Here is a 24,521-nt window from a genome sequence, read left to right on the forward strand (position 1 = left end):
ACGAGTTGATGTAATCAGGGATGGAAGAGTTAAGGGGCTGGAACGTTCACAATTATCCCGAGGAATGAATTGTAAATTAGATAAGGTATATATATATTGTTCCCTTTTAATCGCGACGCAGAATCTAAATTTACAGAGACACCGATTTCGTTTGAAGAAGCGTTAGATGATCTGCATCTAATTGTAAATCTCTCAGGCCTAGTTCGAAATGGAAACCATCGTGGCGCGTTTATACGAGAACCTGGCGACGGAGTGTTCGGAAATTAGTCATCTGAACGACTTTCTTTCCCAGGCGCGAACGTAAATTCAATATCGCTAGGTAATTTTCCGCTCGAGGTGGCGGCACAGCGAAACCGAAAAAGTCGTCGCTCCTTTTCGCGATTTCACGGGCCACGTGGCCGTAAAGTACAATAAACGGCAGTCTTGAAATTCCTTTTCCTCCCTCGGCCCTTGATTTCCATGCCTTTGCCCCCGCGGTCCACCCCCGACAGAACGATTAAAACTTTTTCCTCTCGCCGAGCCGCGCGCGACGCTGCAATAACGATTACTTATGTTCTCTTCCGGATATTGCGTTTGTCCAACGACGAGAACGAGGGGTCTCCGATTGTCGTTCTTTATCGTCGCGGCTGGGTGAAGAAGTTTTCGGTCCACCGCCGTCGTAACTCGCTGCGATAGTGGTCCGACGCTAGGCGCAGCCACGCCGAACATTTCTTCGACTCAACAGTCTCAGGCGTAATTGGCTACGATCAGCACGACCATCCCGCCTCGTTTCCACGTTCCAGAAGTCCTCCAGCAAAACTTTTTCGAACTCCGGTTGCCATGGAATTTTTTAATGTCGCGAAAGTTATCGCGCAAGGAGTGTCTCTGAGGATGTCCAGCCGTGTGTTAGTCCTGTGTGTAAAACTCTGCAGGCAAGTGTGTGCGTAACATCTTCATTGACGAGTAAAATGAGCACGCGTAATGGAAGGAACAAAGGCCAAGAACAGATAAGAGATTTCCCTTTGAAATCCGACGAGCAAGTAGAGGCGCCCAGTATATGGTCAGACCCGCACCAGCAATTCACACTGCGAGCACGCCCGACGTTTCCCTTCAAATTAGACTAGAAATACGGAACCAGTACCTGTTACAGACCATTGTAGCATCAAGCAAAACATTGAGAAAAAAAAGCATTTACAACCCCCTGTTGAACAACAAGGAAGTAGAATCGCCCGGTGAAAAACGGTGCTCGAGGTGTTTACACAAGCGTTATCTGTATAGAGATTTATCGTTCGATACACTGTAGTCCGGCGATCCATCGGATTCACGTGGGATTTCAGCGACAGTTCACTCCCTCTCTCTTCTCCTCAGCTCTTCTATCCTACTCCACGATCCCCCTCTTTCCCTCGCGCACCTCTGTTCCTCTCGCGAGCCGGGCATTAGATTGGGGTCAGACACTTGGATTTCACACGATCTATAATGCAGCCCTTTCGAACGGGATAGAATACGAGAGTGCCTGAAATGAGCACGAGCCCAAGAAATGGCAATCGAGTATGCGGCGTTGGACTGCAATCCGAAGTGTGCGGGCGCGCCAGCGCGGACGACGTCGGCTGGACCGGCCCGGCTTTTCGAAATCGCTTTGATATACAAATGCGCGCTTCGTCGTATAACAAGGCCGCGGGTCGTCCAGAGTTTCGAGCGTTTCGGTCAGTGTCGGTTAAACGCCCGGAAAGTGATGCTTTTTCACGCGCAACCGACCACTATGCGATCGCGACGCGAGTCCAGGTCACCGGTTGACAATTTTTTTTTCTTTTTTAACGATTCCCCAGAAAAATATGTTAAACTCGTGGCACGCGATGCTCGCGACACCGCCTGGAAAATGTTCCAATTCGATCCCGAGCATTTTCACTTCTCGAAACGTGCGCTGGCCAGCGCACGCGAAACAACGACCAGTGGAGCGTTTGAAAGTATTTACCACTTTATACCACGGCAACCGCCGATAACGGGCACTCTGCGAAACTTTCACCGCTGCTCCCTGTGTGCCTACATAGTTTTGGATCGGTTTCAAAGCTTCGATAATAAGCGCACCGGCGCGTAACATTCCAGGGCTAGACAGATCTATGAATTTCCACTCCGTGTCAATTGAACGGTCGTTCTCGTTTTATTCCTTTTATTATTCCCGGATTGACGGCACTTTATCCGCTCTATTCAAATTCAATTTGAAGTTGAACGTTCGTGCAGGTTTTTAATCGTTGTATCCAGCACCTCCAGCAACACATCCTGATTCGCTTTTCGCTTACGAGCGTCGCAGTTAATCCTCGTTCTCCTCGGCGACACTGCAAACGCTTCCTCTGAACTACATACACGTATAAGAGGTTTTAATGCGTTTAGCGGGGGTTGCATCGTGCGACGTAACTTTCAAAATGTCGCGCAGTTTAGAACGGGGACGTGTTTACCCCACCTCTATAATCCCAACGACCCTTCTCTAATACATCGGCTAAAGTCGACCGCAACACCAGCCGTCGAGTTTGCCATTACAAGCACTAAATCCCGTCAAGCCTATCAGGCTTTGCTTCCCCGTTATCCTGCTCCCCTTGGCCCTTCATCCTGCTCTCAGAAACTTTTTCCAGAAGCTAATGCTCGTGCGCTGTCGGGAACACCTTCCACTTTAACATGCTACGCGGCGATTGACGGTGAGGCATTATTCCCATCGAGCTACCGTGCCACAAAATACAAACTTCGCAGGGGTGACGTGTACCCGCGAACATGCGAAGACAGTGGAAGGTTCAAGGAAATAGTCAGGTCTAAGCGCCAAAGAACTCTCCCTTAACAGATAACACCGTGCTGCGAATTTGAAAGAACGTGGATCGACGTAGTAGGCAAAGTTTAACGACAACTCCCAGGGTCTCGTGGAGTCTCTTAAACGCGAGATTCGAGTTGAGGTAACAAAAGACCGGGAGAAACGTAGCTAACGTGTCTACCAGAAGGGCCACGAGTGTTTTATTAGCCAGCTGATAACGAGCGAGAAGTTTTACGTCGAACTCAGCGCCATGATTCATGAGCCTTTCAGGAATGATGAAGAGAGGTACGTTTTATTTCCCACCCGCCCCCCGCCGGTTCCTCGGCCTTTCCTTCCCGTCGAGAGGAGAATCGAGGAAAACATGCGACGCTTGACTCCCGTGGAACGACGCCGGGGCGACCTCGAGGATCCGTCTCTTCTTTGCGCGTCTTTCGTGCGCCCTCGTCGATTCGACGAGCCGCAATCTCGAGAATTCTCCTCGCCACGTTTGACACTGATAGGGTTCTCGCATCCCTTCGAGCCCCAGACCCGAGGAATTTAAGAAACGAGAGAGTCGAGCCGGGCGAAGGAGCAGACAAGGAAGGTGCAGGCGGGAGAGCGCAGTATCCTTAACGGGACGTCGCTTGTCAAATAAAATGCCGGCTTCCAGAGCGCACCGGGGGCTCACGGGTCCTGACGAGACTGCTGCAATACCCGCGGCAGCGGGCGCGTTTGTCGGTAAACCGAGGTATGAAAATAAACGAATCGCCGGCAACGGTGGAAAAACTATTGAAAGGTAGCCACGGTGCGATCCACCAGCGCCGCCGCGACGCTCGTTTCCGTCGCCGGGGCGCACGTGAACGGTTTGTAATTGCACGGCGACGTGCCTCCACCCCGGCACCGTTCGTCTCGATTACGATTGCAAGCGGGGGACGCGAGAGGCGGCTGGATAATCAAATTCCACGGTTTCGCGATCACTTGGAAAATTCATGAGCGACCGCGAGTTTAACGACCGGACGTGACGGCGACGAATCGAACGCGGGAGCAGCCAGCAGGATTCTTGCCTCCGCTTCGTCGCAGCGTGGCATTCGGTTGCTTCTAGCCGTGATTAGGGGCGAGAATGCAGTCGATACGTGGCAACGATGATCGCTTAATATACATGGAAGCTTGGCGACGTCCAGCAGTAGCGGTGGTAATAGCTCGATTGCAGCGACCGAGCTGGGGGATCGATAAAGTACTTACGTATCAATTGTACAATTTCAGTGAAATTGCTACTTGAAAGCTTTGATTTCTGCCGGTCGGCGGTATATTGCGACGCATTGTCCGCGGCGCGGCTTTATTCCATAAAGCTAATATTTGGGTCAAGGATCGAAGGAAATGCTCGATCACGACGAAGGGGGACGGCGCCGGGGAAAAAGAAATACGTGGAAACTAACGCGGAGTCGCGTGGAGGGAGCCAGCTCGGAGCGGCAAGATGAATGGAAATGAAGATCATCCCGCCGGCATCGAGAGCAAATTGTTAGCGGGGATTATCGACTACGGAATAAATAATGAGCAAATAATTATCCGCGGAGCATAAAGCGGTTCATTAACATGAAAATATCGCTGGCCGATGCCTGCGCCGCTTTTCAAATTAAAACATCTCTCTGTCACCTGCGCGTTCTAATTACTCATTATTTGTAAACCCGATTTTCCACTAACGATCCCCGCGGACCGTGTGTTTGCGCGACGAAATCGCGATGCAGCCGCCGGCGACAGACGGGAATTTTGTAGAAATCAAGGGAACGCGGAACGGACACGTAAACCAGACTCCTAGATCACCCAGTAACTCTTCCCCTAATCCGATTTATCTGTTATAAATATACTACGCGATAAATTAAAAGATAACAGTGTAACTCCCAGGCGACTCCGTCGTCTCTATCGTAGGGAAGTAGGGACTCCATCGTAGGGAAGTAGAACCACCCTGTTCTATCCCATCCATTCCACGTCTCCTTCGAAAGCACGCTACGTTAGTCCCCCCCGTGACTCTCAAGACACCGTAACGTTGACGTAAATCAAGGTGATAAATTCATTTACCTCCACCTGGCCATATCCCACTGGGCCTCATCAGCCTTCGGATCCCGTAATCGTAAACGTTATCCGTACAGCTGTCCACCGTGTCAGGCACAGTGTCCGACGCGTGGTTGCGGCTTGTCAGCCGACCAGCCGGATAATCGATTCGTATTAATACAGATCGTCCGAGCAGGGGACCAGGGTGGGCTATTGGTACGTTTCCCCTTTGATTCGCGAAGCTGTACAAGCGTCGCGTGTTTCAATGCGTCGCGGCGTCACCGAGTCGTGCAACACGCAGGCCACGACCCTCCGTAATAACTCGCTGACATAAGAAGGGGTTCGTTCCGACGGCCAGCTAAATGAAGAGATCCGAATGGCGGGATCGGGGCCGGTGGCGAGGGACGCGAACAAGCATCCTCTTTCGCTATGACGATGCCAATAAATCCTCCGTGGCAAGGGTTGCCGCGCTCGTCGCCTTGACATCGACAGCTCGTTACGCCGTCAAGACGGGGCCGGCTGACGGCGTTGTATACATTATTCAAGTATCCCCATGTGCGGCTTCTCCGCGCCGCGCCGCGCACAGACGTTTCCAGGCGGAAGGGCTTCTCCCCTTGCAGCTGCCATCCGAGAGGAAACTTAATTTTCGCCCTGGCATAACCGGTCGCGTTGCGCGTTAACACCTCGCGCCCAAACCCCGTTTCATTACCCCAGGAATGCATAATTGTTTGGCTGGTTAACGGCGAGCGTTCCGACGATCGACTTGCGCGCCGATATTTTATTCATTCTCCGAGGATTATAAGGGTGTGCGAAGACGACTGTTGGGTTTCAGGGTGTAGATACGGTTGTAGGTGGGAAGACCGTAAGATTCTAATTAGGATTTGAACGTCATTCGTGTTCTTCCAATCCTTCGTCTACCGACAACTCTCCGAGGACAGAGATGTTCACATTTTCGTACAGCAATGAACTATAGTATGAAGATATAATACGAGCACTATGGGCAGGGGTGAGGAGCGGCAAATTTTGGGGAGCAAAAAATTTTGAGCGAAAAAAAAATTGGAAAAAGTTTAACCACTGTAATGGTCTGAAAAGTAAAGGAGTCTTCGGGATTTTTTTCTAACCAAACAACGAAAGTAAATCAATGTATTGCTTAATATAGTTAATATGTACATATTAAAGGGTAAAAGAAATTTTTTTCAATCAAATTCATAAATCGGTTTCCGGTATACTCTTCGTCAAAAAGTGCGCTGCGGCAAAAATCGTTCCTGTGGCGTTGACAGTGCCTGAGGCATCTGGTTAATTCGAATTCAAAAAGACAAAAATATTTAGAAACTAGAAACCTACGTCTATTACGTGACGACGAAAAAAAATTTCTGAGGTGTTGATAAAGAAGATTTTGGTAAAAATAGAAGGAGGCCGTTAATTAAAAAAGACTGATCGTCACGTAATAGAGACGGGTTTATCGAACAACGGCTTTGCTCATGTCAATTGGACGTACAGTTTTCTCTGTTTACTGTCAACGTGGTTGAAAAATATCATTCTGAGAAAAACGCGTTCAAATTTCCGCTCCGCTGAGTCGCGCGCTCGACACCGCTTCACGGAAAATACTATATCTCCGTCAATTTTACGAATTTCTTCATAAAATTTGGAGAAATCATTCTTGAAACGTCTGTCTTTCAGAAAATGAGAAAAGGAAAAATCGATTTGGGGGAGGAGACTTAAAAAAGAATTCACCTTTCTTTCATCTAGTAAATTAGCAATAACTCAAATGTGAGTTTTTATATTGAATTAATTTTGCAACCGTCTCGACTCTTTTAAATTAAAATTTTTTATGATATTTCGCGAAAGGGTGGCAGACATTTAGCCTAGGGGCGCTAAATCTCCAGATCCGGCACTGGCTATGGACTTGAGTTGCGTTACACGTCGGATAGCAAGTCCAGCATGCCTCAAAGTCTCCACCGTTTCCGCTCGGTTATTTAAAATTAAACGACAGCTGGATACACGAAGGCCATTCATTACCCCCGACCAGTCTCCATCCGTGGCGCACTTCGCGAACGAAACTTAGAAGAAGAAAAATTCCCCCATACGTTACCGCGTGGCAAGGAAACGAAACGATACCAAGCGCATGTAGGATATTACAGGACCCCCCGCTCGTAACAATGGTATCGGCCACGCTGCGAGAACGTATCGCCGTTAATATATCGGCGGGAGGCGCAATCGATAATTCGACCCGGTCAACGGTAAATCACGATCCCGCGTAAGGCAGCTCTTTCCGCGAGAAAAACTGCGAAAGGGGTTAAATATTACATAGACGATGCACCGCGTGCAACGTACCGGGGCGCGCGTTATGTCTACGGCAGTTTGCGCAAAGCCAGGCCACTGCAACTGCAAATCTTCGTCAGGGTGACATTTTTTTTTTGCACTTGCTCTCCTTTGGGCTCGACTAGGAAACGAATTTTCGAAAGGAAGCTTGAAGAAGATTGAAGATTGTGGGAGAGCGCACGGGGTGATTTTAGCGACGCATAAATCAAGGTGGATTGAATCGAAACATTTTTGTTTCCTTCGGCTGAACGAGAACGAACGGTGCACGCCGGCGCAAAGTGTTACATACAACTGGTCTAGATGTGCCGCTAAAGCGCATTATAAATCTCCCTATGTTAATGCGGGGCCGATATTACGAAATATATCACCGATAATATACGGTTAATTCGATCGGGCGCGTTACGCTCGCGTAAATCGCGGGAACATATTTCCCAGACTGGCGTAAATTCGTGCTTACAGTTTCTGCGCGTCGGATTCGTAAAATACGGGCGACCAAGGATGAGTAATCCTCTCGAAGTCGTCAACTTAGCGTACAACGAGGAATGGTGATCATCGTTATCAATGTATTAATAATACCCGCGATCTCCTCCACTTATTTTCGCCGCCGTTTCGTCCTTCGTCGAAGAGCAGCTCTTCTTCAGCACTCGGTGGCACGTTCCACCGAAAAGCTCACGTACCTCTCCGAGTCCGTTTCTTTTTTTCTGCCTTTTTCCTTTGGTCCCCGGCAGCGACGAAAAGCGCGACAAATGCAAGAAAGATAAGTACGTGACCCGCGAAGGGAGCATCCGCATTTATATTTCCTCCTCTCGAGGTTTTCGGGGGCTTTTGCTTTCTGCGCTGACACTAATTTGCCCTTTCCTCGAGTCTCTTGGACCCTCCCCAGCTCGTCGTAAAACTCTCCCTGCGCGGCTCTCGTGTTCAAAGGAGCTACGTGTCTTACATCCTGGAACGCAGCGGAGGACAAGCGTCTGATGAAGTTCAAATATTTGGCAAGGGAAAGTAGCCCGCGAGGAGCTCGTCTTTTGGAACGGAGCGCATCCTTTGTGGTATTGCTCCTGGAAATCGCGGCTGTTCGAGTAGCAAGCTTCTATGTGCTGCGAATTAGTGACAAGCTGGAGTAATGACGCAACTATTGGTGGACAAGCTTTGGAAAAATCGCAGGGAAGCTACTTCCCTTTGAAGCGTTTTAACGTTTCACGTGTACGGGCGTAATAGAAGCATTAGGAAATGCGTTGCATCATGCACGGGCGAAAAAAAAAACGAGCCCTACAACGCGAGCCCATTAAACGACAGAAATACGGTTGAAAAATTCGATATCCGTGAAACCAAAGCGACACGCATGGAAAATAAATTCCCGCGGATAGCGCGTATAACGATGGCCGTAAGTCACTATGCGCTATCGGCGTGGATAAAACGTTAAACGAAAATTAAATTACTCCCCCGAATCGAACGATATTTACCTGGTCCGCCGTCGATCTTCCCCGCGCTGCGATAAATATTCATAATTGATCGGGGGATAAAAAAGTGAGAGAATCCTTCGAGCAAAAAGATCGCGTATAATGTGCGTTCCGGCGACGATGCACTTTGCAAATTGAAACGAATAACGCGGATAACGTGTCTCTTTCTACAGATTTCGTCAAAGCACGAGTTAAATCCATCATTGAAGGATAATACGTTTCATTTCGCGGATTATCTCCATGCAGGGTAGCTTATTTTGCGGGAAATTATAGGAATATCGCGCAACAGTAAACGGATTTTCGAATCGGTGAGCTATAGCAGTTCCGAGAATCTGATAACAATTCGACGGAGTGTGGTTGAGCATCTTATTCGACTATTCTTGTACGATTCGTCGCCGTCTGTCGCTTTGTAATAACAGAGAAAGTAATTTTAAACAGCATTAACCATCGGAATTTATGCAGGGGACCACTATTTACCTCTCGAAGGATGGTCGAGATCGCTGGAGCACGCAGCTTCGGGGAAAAGTTACCGAAAACTCTCGGGAAAGTGCACGGTAACTAATGTTAACCCGATTACACCGATACGAGGCGGTGAACCGGCTCGAAAAGCAACAACACCGAGCAACTTACACTATTTTATCGCGCCGCGAAAGTAGTACGGCGAAAATGATAGCGCGAGGTCTGCATAAATTATGCAGAGGGGGGGAAGGGGAGGAAAAGTTGTGGTTCACTGACGATAAAATCGCCCTGGAAGATAAATCCAATTAATTGTATTCCCTATAGGAGCTTTCCACGCTAGCGAGGCAGCCAAAGCCACCCCTATTTCACACGGAGGCACGGATGACACACAATTCCGTTGAATAATTAAGCACAGAAATCAGTGGCGTCCTATTCACGAGCTCCTGTTTAACAACTGCTCTTAAGAGAAGCAGTTGCGAGCTCGATATTTGCAGCGACCAGGATCACAGTGGCTCTATAGCAGCGTCGTTCTGCCTATGATCTTGCGGACAAGGGCACTCGCCACTGCCCAGGGCTAACGGGCAGTGTCGTCAGATATCGTTACAGCGGAGCAGGGAGGAACGGTTGTGCAGGCTCGTAGATGCGTAGGCAGGCATGTGTAAGTAGGTTCGTTCTAATACTGTTGAGTCGACGCGACGGTCCTTGTTCATCCTGGCGTCTGTACGCCGACTCGTGTCTGCCCCGGGCAGCCTGATCTGTTGCCCGCACGGGCAACTCCTGAACGGCGCTGCTCTATAGCCCTGCGAGCGTATAGAAACGCGTCGCTCGAGGAGACACACCCCCGATGTAGGCGAGCCCGTCCTCGAAACTTATTTCCAACTTGGCGGGAGTTTATTTAAATGAATAGGTGAACATCGCCGCGAGACAGCGGGGCGTGTAGATAAGGCAAAGTCGGCGGTCCCTTCTTCCCCCGCTCGCCTCTATTTACACCGGCAACCGCATACCAGTTGCTTCCATCGCGGCCGTGCAGCCCCCCCGACATAGTTGCAAGTTAAAGCGCCGTCTAATTAAGTGGCGAATTTACGAGTTCGCTGTGGAACTCGCGGAATGAGCCGACGGACACGCGGTCGCTTCGTGTCCGAGTTGCGAGCGCGTGAAACTGGAAGCGAGCAACGGCCGACGGGCCCGTGCCCGATCGACTCCGGACAATCCGAGACGATTCATCTCCTCGGCGTGAATAATTCAGGCGGGCACGGTAATCAACTCTTGATCGACGAAAAAATTCGTAATACCGACGCGTCATTCGCGCGCGTTTTACTCGCCCGGCAGCGCCATAAAACATTTTAATTGCGCCGATCGTTCGCGGGGGACATGCGAAAGCAGCCCGCGTTAATGCATATCCGTCGGAAATAAATATTCATAGGCGGGCAGGTTTACACGGATTAATCGGATAGCCGTGCGACGCGATCCGCGGTTTTATTTCGCGTCTGTTATCAATTCGCGCCGGGCATGATTATGAATTTAATTGACAATTATCCGTACACGACGATTATTACAAAATGTAAATTGCAATTTAAATATAGGATTGGGACGGTAATTCCGCGGCGCGAAGATTTCACGGGGAGGCGACCTTACGGTCTCGCGTGGGCAACGAATCGTGGATAATGAAGGGGACTCTGGGTTCTATGAAGCGTAATATGACGAGAAGGCTACGGGAATAAATTTAATTATCAAGTTTACAATTAGCCCCGTGGATGGGCTAAGTTTAAAAGTAGAGGCAATTCGAGCTACCCGACACTGCAAAGGGGCCAAAAACTGCGAGAGTGTCGCGGACCAGAAGCTGAAGAAATTCTAATTTCTCGGTCCCAACACGTACCAGGAGAGTTGTGGGTGGAGGCAGAACGTAAGAACGCCAACGAGGACCTTTCGGGCGGTTTCCTCAATTTTGCATACGCCCCGAGCGAACCTACTGCATGGCGCGTGCAGATATGCAAAGCGGGGACGTTGCACGCGTTCTTAATTCGAGGAAATTTTCTCGCGACGGTCCGAGCCCTTCTTAAAATCTGGCAGTCCTTGCGAGTTTACAACGTGTCAATTGCCATCGGGGAGGGGGTAACAGAGAATCCCAAGCTCCCCTGTGGCCTAATTAGAATTCCCTCGTGTTTCCCTGGCTGCGAACTAGTAACTTAAGACTTTAACCGACGATAGCTTTCGAATTTCCAACTGTGAGCCCGCGAATGAGAGGAAAGGATGGATCGATAAAGTGCTGCAAACGTTAGAAAACAATTTGCATGGCTGTTTCTGGTTCACGGGGTGAAATTGGTTCGTGGTTGGAGCCAGAGCTGCTCAGCAGTGGCTCGACAAAGGAAATAGAAATCTGAACGACAAAGGGGGAAGACTTGTTCGGGTGTTGCGATTAATAGCGTGGCCAAGAGGGTTGGGAAGAGGAGGATGATCGGTCGAGTAGTTTCGCAACATGGTTTACCCGTGGAACCGATACACGAAGAGGAGTAGCCGATACACTCGGCCGTCTAGCCGGATTATTCGAGGCACTCGATACATCGTCGCGAAATCCCGGACACATTTTCCAAACCAGCGAGCTCTCGCCCCCCTATAGGCTTCAACGGATGGATGCTTGCACGGTGGATCTACGCGAATCGTAGTCATCGATCGGCATTAACAATGTACCAGCCGGCTCTTGTCCGCGATAAGGCCTTGCTACCAGGTGTACGCATATTGCGGATTAATTAGAAATTCCAGTGAAAGAGATCCGCGTCACGCGAGACGACCGCTTGCCGCTGTACACTCTTCTGGATAGCAGGACAATCTGCTTAATCGATTAACCGTCATTGTTACTTAATAATTCGGGGTTGAGTGAGAGTAGAAGTGGAAGCATCAGGATACATATGAATGCATCAGTTTTAAACGTTGTTAGTCCTCTCTAATTGCATCCAATATGTGAATCGGTGCTCTATGGTGATCGAGGAAGGCTAGAGATTCAATGTCCACTGGGGATATCTGTTTTAAACGGTAATTACGGGGTACAATTGAATGTAACGAGGAGCAACGAACGATTACGAGTTACTCGAGCATCTCATAGCGCGATCACGATATCGACGAGAATTCCAATACACTATCCCAGCTCGAATAGCCAATAGATTTCACTGATAGACGTAACGTTCCCATAGCTACAGGTCTTTTTTTCTATTGTAGGCCAGCTCATGGATGAACGCACGATGGATACATGAATCGAAGCCATCATGAGCGTGCTCCACTTGATCCTCCTGCTGCTGGCATCATCCCGCTACCTCGTACATCCGATCGGTGAGTGAAGCCTTTATTTAACAATCGCGCGCACCTGAGGAACGCTCGCCGACCCGTCCAACTGTGTTGGGAATTGCGTTGTAGGAGAACAATTCGCGAGCACGTTGATGATATTTTACACTGAACCAGCCACGCGCGGCTATCCCCGTCGTACGCAAATGCACGCTCCGTTGTTATTCGAGGGTAGGAGAGATCGGTCTACTTGCCTGACCACGTTAAATATCGCAAGAAACGAGCGCGGAGTCGGCGAGGAAGGAGAAGACACGGGAACTCTCCAATTTGCATGGTGAATTATTAACCTAATCACGTCGGAAGCACGTTTCGATTGACTACTACCGAGACTTTGCCCGGTATCAGACCGAGCTGGAAACTCTCGACGCGAGGGAGAACCTGCGTTGTTCGAGAACTACGATTTATAGTCGTCCTCTGGCGACGAGGCTGCCTCTCCTCCTCCCACGCGATAAGGATTATCTCGATAACGGTTAATGCCGTGAATTCAGCGGGGGCAACGGCAGGGAAGGGCGGAGGGGAAGACGCGATCGGTAATCGATGGAAAAGTAATCTGCGAAGTTTTCAGGTCGGCGTACGAAAGTATGTTTGTGTAATCGTGATCGCGCGACACGTAGTTCGACCAGGCATTGAAACAATTTCGATCCTCTTAGATCGTGCTGAGAGAAGATAAGTCGGTCACGTTGTCCCGTCCTTAGACGGTCCAGATCTCCGATAAGCGCGAGGAAACCAATTTTCTCGGGAACAAAGCCCCCGAATGAAAAACTGTATTCCGCCCCTTTATCCGAGGACTCCTAGTGCGCAGTCTTCCTGCAAACTTCGCCCTATCCTGCGATGATTAGTCGTAAGGGCGCAAGTTACGCGTAAAAGTTGATCTCGCGATGTAGATACGATTTCTGCCGTTTCATCGGCGCTGTAGGGGTTATCGATCGAACGCCTACCCAGGAACACCACCCGGAAAGTCCTGACTCGGTGAAACACAGCCGAATCTCGCTTTCACGCGAGCCACACGCAAGCATCGCGCCGAAACATCCCTCCAGCCGATCCCGAGATACGAGTCGGTTGGAAGCAGCCCTTCCACTCTGACTGGTTCGCCAACGATGGGAACCCGCCTAAAGGAACAGGCCTTAATCACGAAGAAGAGGAATGGACGGGCAGACTTACCCCTGTAGAGGTGGCGGGCTATCTTCATGCAGAGGAAACACCAGCGATGGTACCAGGCGAACTTTCTCAATTAGTGCTCCAGCCCGATCGACCAGCAGCTCATTCGTATTCACGATGAACCCGAACCGGCAGATAAAGCAGAACGATAGCTCGACTCTCTTCGACTCCGTCCCCATTCTCCTGCTGCTCTCTCGACACTTTCTCCTCGATCTCTAGAACTGCCCCTTTCGTTTCTTTTCTTCTCTCCCCGCTGCAAACTCACTCGTTGTCCCCACGTTCGTGTCGACATCTGGAAGCAAGGGAAAGGCGGGTCGGAGGGACGATTAGAATCGGGGGCATTTAATTACTGTCCTCCGTTTAAGCCGCGGTCGGAGACGACATCCCCTGTCGTCAAGGTTCAGTGAATAGATAGGTGCTGCCTGTGTCTGCTTGAAATTATGTTCGTCCCGATTTTATTTGGATAACGAGTGACAAGTAAGAACGAAGAGTAACTCTTCTTATTTGGTCGCGATGAAGATGAGTGATTTGGGATATTAGCATATAATTAAGATTGCGCGTAACACGCATTGAAACATTTACCTAGGAAAATGTTCGGATACCATTATCGCGAAGCAAAGTTCGTTAGGTAGTACAAAGTATCAATCCCGATGCCCGTCTTGCTACTTTATTTCTCGACCTCCCTCTAAGCACACTTTAAATTAGAGACGTCTCCAGCTTCCCCTTTGTCTCGCGGTGCTTCTGGTTCCTCAGAAAAGGAAGCCGTCAGTTCCCGAGGAACAAAAAGCCGACAACTGTACCAATTTAGAAAGTAAGGATATTCACTGCTCGGTTCCCACCGCCGTCAGCGCATTCCTTTCCTCGCAAGAAAATTTCCCTTTAATGGAAACGACCGAGCGCTTCGAGCGTCCGCTTTGTTGCATCGTCCACGGGAAGGGAGCACGGCGAAGATGATGCAGGAGTAATGGTCGGGGATCGCAGCCAGGAGAATATACATATATTTAGCAGTCCCCCAGTACACTGGCAAACTCAGTTTGCTCATCATTACCGCACTGGCTGAATTTTCGTTAAGCAAGTCTAGTAGCGCCAGTAGACTTCCCTTGCCCGAGCCTTGGCTCTTTCCTGCTGCACCATCTTGGCTAATTTCGCGTCGATGTTAGGGCGAAGGATAGAGCGCAAAAATTCCCTCCTATTTTCGGCACTGCAAAGACCCGAAACGAGAGTAAAACTAGTGCATATTAAGAGGAGAACGAATAACTCGATAGAGGGGGAAATGAAAAAGGTGTAGACCAGAGGATACGGTGGAAAAATGAAACGGGAAGTGGCGGCAAAAAAGTGGAAGACGTTTAACAATTTTCACCTCACACACGCGCGCACAATAGAGAGAAAAATTATAAAGCTACTAGGAAAATGAGGGAAAGTGATGCACAGCAGCTGAGTGTATAGATAATGATCCCGACACCTCCTCGTGCCTTGCTCTAGCCTTTTATTTTCTTTTTAAACAAAAACCACTCTTCCATGTTAACGTCCTTTCCGCCAGATTATTCCCCGAGATTTATCTACCATCGTTACAGCGAACGAACAACCTCCTCCGGTTCTTAGCCAGGGAGCAACTTGTCTCGAGGTAAGCGATGCCTTTATCTTCGTTAAACGTATTCCGCGCCGTTTCGAGCCCCTGGCAAGAACATATTTTACCGCTTGCATATCTGCTTGCTCTCCGCGACCGTCAGCTCACTCTGCCCGCTGGTACATCAAGAATCTGTTGCAACAGGCTTCGCAAAATATTTGTAAGCATTAACGGTGACAGTTACGGCGCAATAAAAGTCGGGCGCGAACCAATTCTCAAGAAGCTTTCACAGTTCGCGTTTCGTATTGTGGCTTTCATCTGTCCCTGATCAGTGAAAATAAAGCATGTCCACACTGATTAGAAACGTATTTTACTTGGATACAATGAAGTTCACGAAGGCAAGGGTGGTAAATGGCTATCACTGTGTCTTTTCTGCCCTTGAAACGATGATACAAGCAAGTAGTAGAACTTGATTATAGTCAGACATGTCATCGTAATGCGCAGTACCGTTCTTCAGACTTCACAACGAAACGCAGCGCTTGTAGATAGAAACATTCTACGTCAAAGGAAAATTTATACAATCCCCTAACATCGGGCTTCCTCTGGAAGAAACTTATTTTAGTAGAATGAACGTTAACATCAGCCAAAATCGGCAGGCATAGATCGTTGAAAGGAGTCCGGTATTGGAAGAAATTTCTTAGATAAGTCGACACTGCGCGCCACTCTTATCTTCTATCGAAAAGAAATAGTTTCTTATTTCCTGCTCCGAGGTCCAAGCAAACTTGTTTGCATCGTTATTGGCTACTTTCGAGCACCGTGGGCGGATTTCCTCCCCCGCAGGCGTAAGGATGACTCGATTTCCCTTGTTTCCCTAAGACTCGCGCCTTAAGTAGCCGAGGAAAAGCTGCACGAGCATCCTCGACCGGCTCTCGAAACTTCCAGCCTTTCGTCACCTCAAAAAGTCATCATTGCAAATTGTCCAATTACGGCGAACGTCTTCCGTTCCCCTTTCAGCAACTTCTTGTTCGAAGATAGTCGAACTGCATCCGCTGATAAGTCACGGAAGAACTGGGATCCCCGAGGAAACGATGCCTTCCGTTCATCGAGCGTTCATCCGACTTCTCGCTATTATAACTTCCCCTCTCGTTTATGCAAACCGGTAACATATCCCGTTATCTGATAATAATCAGAAGCGGCATGAATTACTTCAACGCCGACACGATTATTCCAGCGGTCTTCAATTATACAGCACGCGTTATATTAAGAACGCCGATCGATTGTAGTCAAACTTATTCCTGCCGTTCGAGTAATACACCCTCCATCCTTCGTCGCGTTTTCCCCCTCGAGCCGGGGCATATAATTTCTGAATCATAATCTGCCAATTGAAAAGCAATAATCCTTCACCAGCTACGTTGCCAGAGCAGATCGCAGCCAACACAGTTTAATGGCTGCTAAAGCAGTGATTATACTACTTAAACTGGCATCAGCCTGGGAGTAGAATTTCAACAATTCTACGGGCCGACATCGGAACCAATTTCGTTTGGCTGTTACATATCGTTAGGGGAGCGAAATGAAACGCGAGGCCGCATTACGGGTTACCGGCAACGAGTCAAAGGGGTTGGCTAACAAACTTTGATACTGCGATCCAGCGGCGAGACAGCGTCATTTGCAGCAAAGGATATTTCGCTAACAGCTCCACATCCGAGTACCGTTGATGCTTACCGATTACTCATCTCCGTCCCTTTTCACCTAGTCCCTCTGCTTTTTTTTTTTTACAGCAAACGATCACAGATATTCTTGCTTACCGCTGTACATCGCCGATATTTGCTCGTTAAAATCAGAAGCAGCCGGTGTATTTGATTAGCAGCTTAATGCATCGCAACTGGTTTTGCACGCGAAGCTTATAAAGTCCATCCAGAGCTTGTTTATCCAGCGATGCTGGTCAAAGGCCTTTGACTATCGATCATACTCGCTCTATCGTGAATGGTTGAAACTTCCGCCGATGAAGTTAACCACCGCGTATCGGTGGCCACGACACCCATACAATACTACGTCCAGATGCCATATGCACGTGCACAGGGCAGCCTTATTGATACACCATTGAAGATATTTGCGTCGCGCGTCTATGCCCATGCCTTTGTCACTCGCGCGCGATTCTCGTTTAGCTGGCAAGGCTGTACGCCAAAGTGTGTCCGTTCCAACCCCGTTGAATGACGTTCTACCATGTTTCAGTTGCACAGAGATCTGTGACGCGCGAATCGATCCGTGCGGCTCGGTTTCACTGGACAAAATTACATGTCTTTAGCTGCCGTATCAGTGTCTGTAATGCAACGCGTGCTATCACACAAAGTGCTGGAATTTCTCAACCAGCCATGCTTCGGATAAATGAATTTTACGGGGGAAGGAATTTTTAAGGGTGGCCCCATTCGAACCTGCCTGCCCACCCATCAACCCTCCACCATCCAGCTAAATAAAAACCGCGTACGTCCAAAAGCGGGCGCTTCGAGGGAGCGTATTCTTAGCATGTCGCGGAAATAACTCTGCTCGCGTGGGTAGGATATAGAGGCAATAAGAAGAGCACGTTGCTCATACGTGCCTTCGTTCCTTCGGGGTAGCTATCTCTCTATATGATGCTGATGTCATCAGAGGCCACGTTAGCCCGTTGGCAAGCTTTGCCAGGAACGTCAACGGTGACGTCGACGAAACGTATTGCACCTGCAGCTTCTTGATCCGCAAAGTAAACCCGCCCCAAAGTCAACCGAGAGAGCCACGTAGCGCCAGCGTGACAAGAAGAATCGTGCATTTACAGACATAACACTTGTCCGCATCATCCTAAACCACTCTGTCTTCCGCGCTGGTACGCGTAACGCACTGCGGTAATACTCTAATGCTCGTAAACGCAAGTTACGCGGGCACGTCTGCCTTTGAAACGTCACGGTGCCGGAAGCTGGTTATTTGCCAGCGGAAACACCTAGCGCCGCCAGGAATACCAGAACATCAGCGCGATATCGATCCAATTACTGGCTAAACAGCGAACGACACAGCCTCCTCTCGTATTTTCAATCTTTTTAACGAGTGCCACTCACCCGGCCGTGCAGCGAGCGAGAAGCACGACTGTCAGTGCAAAACGACGACTCCTCGATGATCAGCGCCTGCTCAGATCTCTGTTAAAGCCGGGCCGAAAGTTTCGGTTCAACAGACTCATTTCGATTCGGTTGAATTCTTGAGAATGACGCGACGAATTAACGGTGGAGTGCGTTATATTGATATAAAGAATCCATTAACCGGGTCTGCGCGAGAGAAGCAACGATGTAGATCTTCGCGGGAGGAACTATTAACGGGATTATTGCGATCGTACTTCCCACGGAGATTCAATTTGGCTAGAAGCGTGCAGTTGCACAGCGACCTCCGTGAAATGCATCTTGTTTATCTGCCCCGTTTATCTACTCACAAAGGCCATAAAACGGGACCGTATTATACACAGACGGCGGCGCAAAGAAATTGCATACCCCCTACGAATGACCATGCTGCGCAGTGCGGAATATCCGAAACGCTGAAGGCTAGCGATGGCAGCTACCTCGGAGACGAACGCAATTCTAATATCACTGCGATTCTACTGCTTTTCACTCGTCGCGCGGGAGATTTTACAACCCCCGGAGAAGAGACCTGGCGCGTCCTCCGCCAGATTGCTTCTCCGAGCAGTACCTCATAATTCCACCTCTTTGGAGTCAAAAAATCATTGCTTTAATCAAGGGGGCATGGAAGAAGGCGAGGGGCTCTCCCTTTGCGGATATGGTAGCCGAGCAGATAAGCCGAGCTAACCCCGAATTACCATCCCCTGTCTTTGCCAGTGTAAATTAACAGGCACGGCTGGAGAGCCGTACAATTTTAAGGCACTCGCTCTAATAGGTAATGCAATTTAAGAAGCTCGTCAACCAGGATGGCAGCAGGACCCTGGTAGACGGATGGCGGCTAGTGGAAGCGGGCGGCAGCCGAGGGGAAAGACAGAGGGCCCGCCCCTTTGAGCGGTGCACGTAGAGTGAATCTTAAATTCTGCGGCCGCCTCGCTTCCGTCTGCATAGCTAAGTGAATAACTTCAGTAATTACCGGCGACCCAGTTGCGACTGTCGCCGGAGGTAACGTTTCGAATCTGACCACGGGAGCCGGAACGATAACTTTTGATATCGGTGCCACAGGATTTGACAAGCCCGCCAACTTTTCGAGAGTGAAGTTCGCGAATATATCCGCGAACGGGCGACTCCGTTTGCTCTGGCTCCGAACGCATTCAAAGACCATAGGGTAAAGTAGCCGAATACGACGACCTCTCCTAATACGAGACCTCAGCTTATCTCCGCTACAGAACTCTTGAATGTCCAAGCGATGCTATTTCTTTACTAACTAATCAATGTTTTTAAAAAATGGGTCTCATATTCGGCTACTTCACCCTAATCCTACTTCATGCTTCTATTAATTGGGAACTAAAAGGTATCAAACACCGCACGCGACTTGTACAAATTCGACTCCGACGATGCTCCTGCTTGCTGGGGGGTCGCAACCCTAAAAGCCGAACTTGGCGCAAGTCATCTCTGGCTTAAGTAGCAAGGTAATAAGAGAACGATACGAATTTCATGATATAATAATGCGTCGCAGAGAAGGGTAGAAGGGCGACGCCGACTGCTATTACCTTGGCACGGCTTTTTGGCGCGTCCAATCAACATCGAGCGCAAGCACTCCTGCGGATCCCCGCGATCGTCGTAGGGTATTCTCGAGTAATGCAATTCCTTAAGTTTTCGGCTTGGCTCCAAGTCGTTACACATACGTTACTCGATAGAAGGGACTTTCTCGGTCCACGGGGCTCGCCTGACCAATGAAACTCGTTGTGTTACACGGTGGAACGGCATCGTTGTTCTTAAACAGAGGCGGACGAATATCGCCAGTGTAAATCGAGACGCGGCTGGGAGTGTGACCTACAAAAACCTGGAAAAACCGGTGGAAGGTAAAAGTGTAACGACCAGCAGCCTCGCGCAGACGGACCAGACGCATACATATGTATATACCCGCGGTGGAAAGTTTCCGTCCATCTACGCCCAACTTTCCCAATACACTGCTCGCGGAAAGCTATCGTTCCTTTGGAATTCATTCCGCTAAGAAGCTTCGTTGACTGTCAGCGATCGAGAGGCTTAAACAGGCGTAAACGAAAAGCAACTTCTGTGCTTGGGAGAATAGAAGCTTGCGAGCGAAAAGTTGCTTGCCTCCAAGGGTTCCTTTCGCGATTTTGAGCAATTGAGTTCCGTGAATCTGCGCGCGGTAAGAGTCTCCCGGGACACACACAGTGTTGCACCGAAGAATAATAAAGCATCCACTATTAAATCTTTCTATTGGTAAATATACTTTGGTAGCATCTTTGAAGCATTCTTTTGAGAGTGACTCCAGTAAAATTAGCTTAAAGCATCGAGAAAGCACAATAGCTCTTCCTGCAATGCTCTATATTCGACAACTCTGTCTCTGACCATTCTCACACGAAGTATCGTTACACGTAACATCGCGTTACGCTCCTCGACCCATTTCCCGCGACACCCAGATTCGTCGAAGCATCCAAGAGACACGAGTATACACGGACACTTTTCAACATTTCCAGATGGTGCTGTTCGCGGCGAGCGGCTGGCCAGCGAGGAGTCTCGGAGTCAGAGTAACGACATTGCTTCGGTGGCCACATCTGTCAAGGATGTCCTGGCGCAGACTGGTGGTAACGCTATGCTGCCCTGCAGATTCACTGGCCCCGGAATAGTGAGTACACACGCGCGCACCGTCCAAGCTCAAAGCGCCCCGAGATATCTCGGACCGAGGTTGAAAGTTCAGAAAGTCTAGAGCATTCTGTGCACCGTGAATGTCCCGAAAGTCTTGGGATTCTTAAGGATCTTAATGTATAACAACAAGCAGCGTCGCTCTAAGCTTTTCCAAAGTTTCAATCCCTTCGAGACAGCCAGGACTTGCAACGGCTCCCAAGCCTATTTGGGCCCCGAGGTGTGCTCCGAGTCGCTCAAAATTCCTTACTCTAGAGCGGTTTGGAGATTTTCCAGCGAAGTGTATCGAGTATTACCGCCTATTCGTGAACGCGGGCAAATATATGCGCTCCAGACGATGTATGCAAAGCAGAGACAGCTCGTGTACAAGTGGACCTCGATACACGGGCAAGGCTGCAGGGTCTCTGCACGCGCGCGTATTGTACACGGGCCAATGCCCGCCAAGGAAATATGCACACTGTACACAAGTTTACGTAGCATTGTGCAAAGCGAGAGCATCGATAAACACTAGCGTTGCAGATTGCACGTGTACAACCGTGGCGGCGGCATTGCGCGTTTCAAAACCGCCCGCACGGGCATTCCTCATCACCGCCGGGCTTTCGGTTCAACGAAAAGTAGCGGTCCTTAATCTCCGACGAGTTTAACTCCGCCAGAGACTTTGTCGATGCATCAAAACTGTTTCGCCTACAGTCTGCTTCCGCGCGAAAGTTGAATACGCTCCGAAATCCTGTTCAGTTTATTCACCTTACACCGTACTATTCCTTCGCCCCTTCCTCGCCATTCTATTTCACTGGCAAGAGGTCGAAATATGAAACTGCTTTCACCTGCATCCTCAGCTACCCCGAAACCGCGTGGCTCCCCACCCCGGTGTTCAATTATTCACCAAAGCGCAAGCTTACTTTCAAATCCAACTTATTGAACAGGCCGCGCGGCCGGCGCGGCGTGCTGCGCTTGAGCGAGGGCAAACTCGACGCACGCGTTCCCTCCGCGTTCCTACGGCTTTCTTGCACGGTGTGCTCGTTAATAAATGATCGGAGACGCGCGTTGGCGCATGCAAGCCTCGGGGCCGAGCTCGCCGCGGCGAAAAGCGGAAATCGGTGAAACGTGGCCGTAGAAAATGCCAGGGTGGTTTTCCGCGGCGCGAATCGCCGCGGCCGGCGACGTCTAGGGAGCCCGGGAAATAAGCGGATGAAAGGGAGAAGGTCCGAGGGGATGTGGACCCTTCCCTCTCCGGCTGCAACGTAATTTCTAGGTATTAATGTTGCAAGCGTCAACCGGCTGCGGGGAGCGGCGGTTTCCTACAGCCTCCTGCGGAGAAACTGCCGGAGAAAATTTGTATTTCCCTTGAGTATGTGCAGCGAGAGCGTGATTAAGATTCATGCTACATTATTCACGACATAGGTGTGCGGAATCGCTCCTCTATGACGCAATTTTGTCCTCCGCTCTAGTAAGCGGGGCGAGCTTCGTACTTTAAGGAACAGCATTAACATCCTCGCGGTAACTCCAGAATAATTGTTCGCCGTCTCTGCAAGCAAGTGCTTGAACGAGGGTACAGATGCCGAGAACCTACTTCCGTGCCTCCTTCTCGCGCAATCATATTTGTTTGTAAGCGATACGCGGGATCGTGTTTTCATACGAACACGAAGGATAAAGGGCAGTGTGTGTTTTGTTGAAGGAGGTGCTCGATGCCATCGCGCGATAAAGAGATCGTCGTTACGAATACTGATTCTGAATAGTCCGGGGCGCAAGGTACTCCGTCCGTTTTGTATGAAAAACAGCTCTTTCTAATTGACTCTTGTTCGTCGATGGATTGAATAGAAACCACGCGCAATTACGCGAAATTGTGCAGGACAATAAGGGCTCGCGGCAATCAAGCATTCGCGGGATGCGATTAATCCGTTCGATGAATTTTACATTCACTTGTAGTCTGTCACCGTTATGAAAGCTCGACGAACGGCGAGGGACAAGGGAAAAACGGGATTAAAATTGCTCGCGACGAGTCGCGATTGAATGGAGTCGGTAACGTGGAATTAACGAAAGGATAATTACAACGGTGATTCTCTTTGTCCCCATGATACTTGAGATACTTTTGCGCCCCGTGGACCAAGGAAGATTACAAGGGAGAATTGCGCCGCGCTGTCGCCGTATAAAGGAAAGTAACGTAAGTTCATTAAAGTGGCGAGGGCGATTACGTTGGCAAAAAACAGAAATGAGATTTCTGCGTGGTTGGGTTCGCGGGATGTGTACTTGTGCAGCATGAAGCAGTGGAAGACGAAATGAAACGACAGATTTATAATAGCGATAGTGGTGTAAAGTGGTGTAAACCTGGAGCAGATGCTAATCAAATTATAAATGAAAGTATTTCGCTAGCAAGATAGCAGAAATGATGCGTCTAACGCTGTTCCACGTTTAATGAAGTCTCCTGTGACGAATATTTTAATAAAGGCATTTGATAAATGCATTTAAGGGAATCCCATTCTTTGGGCTAAAAACATAACAAAATTTGGGATTTTATTTTTAAGAAACCAGCGATTGGATTCACCTGAAATTTGGACCACGTTCCGATGCATCTTTGAAGAAGCTCCAGGTTTTTTTTTATTAATTTTTAACCATAAATATAGTAGTTATGCATGATCGACCATCACGCCGCACAAAATTCGTCGTCCGGTGGTGTGCATGATATTTATCTACCAGGTAATCTGAAACAGAAAAATGAAACGGCGTTTTATTTTATACATATGTAGCTTGAAATTGATGAACCAGCAAAAAACAAAAAAAAAATTTTGAGCAGTGTGGAGAGTTTTCAATTTGAAGGGTCTGAACCTTTAATTTTTGCTATCCAATTTTGCGCGAATTTTCTTACGTAACAAAAGAAGTACAGAACTTAGCCATATTCTGGTTCATCAAATTCAAGCTACATAATAATATGTACAAAGTAAAACGCTGTTTCATTGTTCTGTTTCAGATTACCTGGAAGGTAAATGTCACGTATACCAGCGGACGACGAGCTTTGCGCGGCGTGACGCATAACTCCTATATTTATTATTAAAAATAAATAATAAAAAAACTGCAACTTCTTCAATAACGCATAAAAACATGATCGAAATTTCAGATGAATCGAAATGCTAGGTACTTAAAAAAAAAATCTTAAATTTCGCCATGTTTTTAGCCCATAAAATAGTGTTCCCCCTTAAGTAATCATTTGTACATATCACCTAGAGAATTGAGAAACGAGCTGTTGTTCGACGTTTCAGCAGGGATAATGAGAGAATAAATCGGGGAAAATCTGCGGCGACGATGGGAATACGGTTCTTCATTTGCAAGAGAAATTACGCGAGAGAATCGTATTTCCGTGTCCTTTAAGCTCAGGAACGCCACGGCTAAGCTTTGACTCTGTCCTGGACCATTACCCCGCAGGAAGGACACGCAGGATTGATTTTCGGCTCGACTAGCCACAGCAGAGGTGCGTGTACTTAGGAACGACAAATTGCCCCGCATGGTTCCAGGAACGTTTCAACGAGGCATGACACCTCGGGACATGTGGGAAGTGTTCCCTAATTAAGAGAAAAATTTATTCAGACTTACAACACCATCGTGCATTGCGAGCTGCAAAT

The 24,521-nt window shown here is 48.8% G+C and overlaps 1 protein-coding gene across 2 annotated transcripts in view; it reads left to right on the forward strand.

The window, feature by feature from the left end:
• Positions 1-24,521, forward strand: part of LOC143376315 (limbic system-associated membrane protein) — a 52,583-nt gene that overhangs the window by 13,487 nt on the left and 14,575 nt on the right. For both annotated transcript variants that reach the window (XR_013087069.1, XM_076826480.1), the window contains 2 exons: positions 12,256-12,366; positions 20,742-20,890. Coding sequence is in view for 1 of the 2 variants with exons in the window: in XM_076826480.1 (XP_076682595.1) it covers positions 12,303-12,366; positions 20,742-20,890 (213 nt within the window). In the remaining variant the exon portion in view is untranslated. The remainder of the gene's footprint in view (positions 1-12,255; positions 12,367-20,741; positions 20,891-24,521) is intronic.

The sequence above is a fragment of the Andrena cerasifolii genome, chromosome 14 (assembly GCF_050908995.1).
Source record: "Andrena cerasifolii isolate SP2316 chromosome 14, iyAndCera1_principal, whole genome shotgun sequence".
Lineage (NCBI taxonomy): Eukaryota > Metazoa > Arthropoda > Insecta > Hymenoptera > Andrenidae > Andrena > Andrena cerasifolii.